At 35.5% G+C, this 6327-nt stretch overlaps 1 protein-coding gene across 1 annotated transcript in view; it reads left to right on the top strand.

Annotated features, from left to right (window-relative positions):
- Positions 1-5540, top strand: part of LOC100164444 (peroxidase) — a 34074-nt gene extending 28534 nt beyond the window's left edge. The window contains exons 2-13 of the mRNA XM_008183344.3: positions 158-269; positions 435-561; positions 653-825; positions 972-1148; positions 2506-2699; positions 3069-3264; positions 3350-3695; positions 3775-3931; positions 4010-4180; positions 4280-4478; positions 4549-4654; positions 4741-5540. Coding sequence (XP_008181566.1) covers positions 158-269; positions 435-561; positions 653-825; positions 972-1148; positions 2506-2699; positions 3069-3264; positions 3350-3695; positions 3775-3931; positions 4010-4180; positions 4280-4478; positions 4549-4654; positions 4741-4867 — 2085 coding nt within the window. The 3' untranslated portion in view covers positions 4868-5540. The remainder of the gene's footprint in view (positions 1-157; positions 270-434; positions 562-652; positions 826-971; positions 1149-2505; positions 2700-3068; positions 3265-3349; positions 3696-3774; positions 3932-4009; positions 4181-4279; positions 4479-4548; positions 4655-4740) is intronic.
- Positions 5541-6327: the final 787 nt, after the last annotated feature.

Raw genomic sequence — 6327 nt, 5'->3', positions numbered from 1 at the left:
CCCTATAGAAAAAAAAAAAAAATTTGAAATTTGAGTTACGACAGTTTTCGTGGCGCATGTCGATATGCACTATGTTTAATATTTTGTTAAAAAAAAATTGTACAATTTCTTTGGTTTATAAAATAAATGTATACTATATCGTCGTTTTCACTTGCAGATGACGCTGAACAAAATGGTCGTCTTGTTGACGGCGAGCCTGTTCTGTTCGGCTGCAGCCATATTCCACCAGCAACCGTACTACCCAGCCCCGGAACAGTACAATTACACCGGTAAGTCACAATAACTACAACTATATGGTATGCATTTTACAGTACGCAATGCACGTGAGCGGTTGCAGATCTAATAAATTATCTGTAGAACTGTAGTAGCACAATACATTATGTTTAAGACGTGTAATAGTATATAATAATAATTGTTGTATTATGTGATTCAAGGTTATTTGCCACAAGAATCGTATGGACAACCCCTAGTCGCGTTGCCGTACCAGGCACCGCAACCAGGTTTCGGTTTCGGACCATCACCCCCCGCTGCCGGTCTAGGACCCCGTCCCGGACCCAACAAGTGAGTGTTATAATAATATAGTGATAAATTCGAAACCCAAGTGCAGTTTTTCACGGACTATTGTCAAACTTTTCACTTTTTACTTTTATAGTTTCGGCGAAATACCCACAGCCCCACAAGGCGCTGGATGCCAGCCACCTGTTGGCCCATGCCCCAACAACAAATACAGGACCATTGATGGATCCTGCAACAATCTCAGGTACACCAACTGGGGTATTCCCAACTCCAAGTACGCCAGACTCTTGCCGCCCAAGTATTCTGACGGTAAGTTCAAGTATATATACATCACAATGTCGCTGTAGGTATATCTATGTAAACCAACAGACGCTTTAATGGAACTCGTAAAATCGTTTATACGATAGTTAAGACATTTTTCACGTTTTTAACCATGAAATATATTAATCATGCAGGCATCCACGCACCACCCACGTCTGTCAGCGGAGAACCACTACCCGGTTCCCGTCTCATCAGTATTGTCATGTTCCCGGATGTTCCCATCCCTGATCCAGTATGGACTCTCATCACCATGACCTGGGGTCAAATTGTAACTCACGATATGTCCATGTCCATGGGTACCACACAAGCAAGTAAGTGTACAAGACTGCAGTAAACGTGTAATTTATATAACCATAAAAGGTATTCAGGTATTCTATACATATTGATATTATTACGATTGAATTCGTACATATATATATATGCAGAGTACAACGCCTTTTAGTTTCTTTTGCTCGACACGCGAGCGAGTTTAAAGATAAGTGGGTGGGTATTATATTATTATAAACGTATTCTTTTTTTCAATCATAATATCGAGCTTCTGGCGGAGAAAGTGATTCTTTGACACGTACCATATACATATTATACACTGTGCCATATTACGAAGATATTATGCACATTACGGATAGATGAGTGTGCGATAAATGATTTAAATTTATATTTTTCCCGAAAACGGCCTCAGGGCTGGTGGGTTTATTGCAAACCGAACCGGTCGCTTTTTCGCTTCCTAGTTGAAAGCTAAGTTAAATTAATGTAGTACATTTAAATGTTTGTCGAATTCCCGGAATCAACTACCTAGACACCTATATAGATACGGATTACAATATTCACTTACTCATGCACACTATATGTTATTTCCTAATGGATTCGTTAAGATCTTGAAGTTCACTTGGCATATCGACGAAGCATACAACTTGATGTGATTCACATAATATGACCAACAAATAATATTAAATACCTTATTTTTTTGTATTCGACACGAATCTTCGGACAGACAAGACGTGTTGTTTTGCTTAACTGGTTTCTCACAATAACTTGCGTCTTCTCCTCGTCACGCAGCAATTACAGAGCGAATGGATTTAAATACAGCATACAAACATGACACGCGAGTGATACGTAATTTGCGCAGTGGGTAATATTGCTTTCGTGACGGCAGAGTTTTCACAGTAATATGACGTTAGGCTGGGACTTAACAACGAATCTATATTAAATATTGTATAACAGTCATTTTGGGTGTACATCCTGCAAGTAATTATGTACCTATTTAGAAATACGTGCCGCACAAGTTAATAAGGTACCTATTTAACTATTAAGTAGGACGTATTAACTGTAACCGAACGATCGTTGGAACACGCCAAAGCGCAATGTAGTGAACCATGTCGGACATTCACTCGGATCATCTCGGCGAGAAATCAAATTTCAAATAATTCCGCGTCCATCGACAACTGTAACGACTAACTATAGTCGATATGCACGCCCAGATAACATTAATAAAACGATAATATATTCTTAAACTATTTTATAAATACTGTTGTTATTCAAAATGTTATTTGAGGGTAGTCGGAAAATCATAAGGCATAATAATATAATACTAAAAATACCTGTTGGCCGTAGTCTTCTTGGACTTGAATTTGAAACACATTGAAACGCATACAATTAATTTTTTCGTAGAACGTCACTCAATCAGATGTTGCGACGACAACGGCCGTTTGTTGAGCAACAATCCAGATGTGCACTGTTTCCCGATTACGATCCCCGAAGATGACCCAGTATTCTCCAAGTTCCACAGAGAGTGCATGAACTTTGTCCGTTCGACCACCGACCAGGAAACCGGATGCAACGCCGGAAACAAGCCCGCAGAACAAGTACTTAAATACTATACTACTATAATCTCGTCCAAATTGTTCAATTTGATCACCTCCGTATATATTATTATGATAATCAATATACCTGTATAATATTATGTGTGTGAAAACAAGGGTCGAGTAATATTAATTACGTTTTTAGATAACTTTAAGAAAACAGCTAGTTCACGACTTATCCACTAGACACATTTCATTAATAAGTTTAATCTATAAGTGAATAAATCTTTAAGGCCTAAAATTTAGGCTATATCTTAATACTACAACAACTTTTCATGCATAGAATATTAGGTACCAAAATAGCAACGCTGTTTTGTGGTACACAAAATAATACATAATTATTATAATATTTCTCTTGTGTGTTATCTACAGTTAGTAGTCGTTTCACACTGGATGGACGCTTCTTTCGTGTACGGTTCCAACCAACGTTTAGCGGATACGCTTCGTGAAGGAATTGGTGGCAGGTTGAGAGTGGAGTTCAGAGACGGAAGACCATGGCCCCCAGCAGCGGCCAACAAGAGTGCCGTGTGCGATCAGCAAACAGAAGAAGAACCGTGCTACCAATTCGGTCAGTAATTTTGACGTTTGAGAAGTGTTTGATAGAAAATAAAAACTGTTTTTATAACACAAGTCCGCGTGTCTCGTCGTTTTAGGTGACCGAAGAGCCAACCAGAACCCACAGCTGACTGTTTTACAGATCCTGTTCCTCAGAGAGCACAACCGCATCGCCACAGTGTTGTCGCACATCAACCCCCACTGGGACGACGAAACCCTGTACCAAGAATCCAGAAGAGTGCTGATCGCTGAATTCCAACACATCAACTACCACGAATGGCTGCCCATCATTTTGGGAACAGACAACATGTTGAAATACGGTCTGCTGTACAAGACCAAAGGATTCACAAGTGATTACAAAGAAAACGTCGACCCTAGTGTCATAAACGCTCACGCTCACGCCGCATTCAGATACTTCCACTCGTCCATCCAAGGACAATTCCAGTAGGTTTCCCTCATTACACGCTCGTAAACCACCGAGTCTATAAAACAGAATCCATTTTTTTTTCATTTAAACATATAGCTTGATCGGTGAAGACCGTAATCTGTTGAGTGCAGTCAGATTATCGGACTACTTCAACAGGCCGACGATCATCGAAAAGGGATACAACTTCGATCACTTGTCGAGAGGTCTGACGACACAGAGCCAAGAAGAAGTCGACCCGTTCTTCACCAGCGAAGTAATTATTGGACATTTTAATACGATTCACAGTAGGATACTTGTACTTTATAATTACTAATAATGGTTGTGTCCATAGATCACTGACTTCTTGTTCAGAGCAGGCCGTCCATTCGGTCGTGACTTGAGAGCTATTGACGTACAAAGAGGCCGTGACCACGGTCTTGCATCTTACAACGATTACAGAGAATTCTGTGGTTTGCCAAGAGCACACAAATTTGAAGACTTTTCCGATTACATCGATGTTGAAGTGAGTACTTTTATTGTACCTATACCTACCTATATATATTCCTACGCTTACGACCTAGACTTTCTTAACAACTTAATTATTATTATTTTCTCATTTTAGCGCATTGAAAAACTCGCTCTCCTCTACAACCACCCAGACGATGTTGATCTTTCCGTCGGTGGTTCTTTGGAAGCTCATGTACCAAACACATTGGCTGGACCAACATTCTTGTGTCTTTTGACTGAACAATTTTATAGAACTAAAGTTTCTGATAGATACTTCTACGAATTGGGTGGACAAGTTGGATCCTTCACACCAGGTAATAAAATACACAGTTATTATAAATTCTTTAACTTTCTTATACAAAAATATATTTTTTTTAAATTTAGAACAACTTAACGAGATCCGCAAGTCTAGCGTTGCAAGAATATTCTGTGATAACAGCGATGATTTACACACAATCCAACCTCAAGGCTTCTTGAAGATTTCTGAGAAGTGAGTACCTATTCGATAAATATAATAATAATATGATACAATATAATATTATAATCATTGCTCATCGCATTCATTACTATTAATAGGAATCCTTTGGTGAGTTGCAATGATTACGATAGAATTCCATCGATCGACCTCAACTTCTGGAAAGAAGAATCATACAGTCACGCAGCCCCACAATATGGTTACCAAGAAGATTATAAGAAGAAATAAATTAAACCAAACAACCAGTATTTGTAAATAATATTCATTTTCTTCTATAAGGTTTCTTTAATTTTCTTTCTTTTATTTCATCTTTAGATTCTTAACGCTCTTTAAAAATTCTTTGAAGATTCATCATATTGTTTTTAACGCTCAAACCATATTTTTACGTATATTAATTATTATTTAATTGTTTGATTTTACATTATATGAGTATTATGTATATAAGTATTTTTATACTTATGTCATTAGTTTGTATTACATATTGTTTATTTGTATAGACAAAGCAGCAATATTTAGCATTGTTACCACAACCTCTATGATATTATATAAGTACCATAATGTAATTAAATAATACAAAATATTTTATATATATTATCATATTATGTATAAAAACTCAGAAATAACAATGTATAGTAAAACATTTTTTATTTCATCAAAATCAATTTTAAACCAGTTTAAGTGCCAGTAAATGTCTAATGTCCACACTGCATATTATACTTGTAAAGAGCATTTTTCAAAATTAGTTGTTTGAATGTAGATAGCTACAGTTATTATGTAATTATAAAATTAAAACTAAGAATATTTTATTTAAATTATACACAATTGAATTTGAAATATATATCTGTATTATACATTATTAGACAAAAATATAAATGTAATAAATTATAAATTATACATCTTACGTCTTTGTTTGTTATTTATTCATATTATTAATTAATAATTAGTCAGTGTATGATTCGTGAACTGAACTGTTTTACTTACTGTATTTACCACTCATCAGTTCTTTTAAGATTGGTTTAGGTTAAGTACCTACACAATTCTCTGTTTCGCCGGTATTCATGTAAGAATAATAATAGTTATATCTACCTAATAAATTGCAACACATAAAATAAAACATAGTCAATCCTTAGGAATAAGTATTGCTATACTTATGATTCAAATGAGATTCATAAACGACACTTTGGCTTAAGAAAAGAAAAAGTATCTAACACTAAGCTTGATTAACCTAAGGTTGATAGAGACCTACCTTAAGCATTACTTTTAGTTATAATCACACATTTTTTTTTCAAATTATCAAAATTAGCTTAAGCAATACTTATTCTTAAGCATCGACTATGAAGACGTTCCTAAAGATTATTGTGTTTACTCCATACTCACAAACACAGCTCCGGTAAAATATGATCTGGATCAGTGATTCCGGAACTTATTTTTATGCGGCAACTCTATAATTATAATTAGGTAATTAATATTTTTATATAAAGGAACATATTATATCAAGTCTATATTAAATGTTATACATAAAATAATAACATATGTAATATAAGAATAATTTATAAGTAGGTACGTACAAATTTAAAATAATATATCTCAAAATATACCTAACTTCAAATTTTCTAACCACATTGGATTCACCTGTAAACTAATGATTTTCATATTTTGTTTTTATTCCAAAACGAATGTTTTGTACC

The sequence above is a fragment of the Acyrthosiphon pisum genome, chromosome A1 (genome assembly GCF_005508785.2).
Source record: "Acyrthosiphon pisum isolate AL4f chromosome A1, pea_aphid_22Mar2018_4r6ur, whole genome shotgun sequence".
In the NCBI taxonomy this organism is placed as follows: Eukaryota; Metazoa; Arthropoda; class Insecta; order Hemiptera; family Aphididae; genus Acyrthosiphon; species Acyrthosiphon pisum.
Note: the sequence above shows the minus strand (reverse complement) of the source record. Positions and strands in the feature narration are given on the sequence as shown.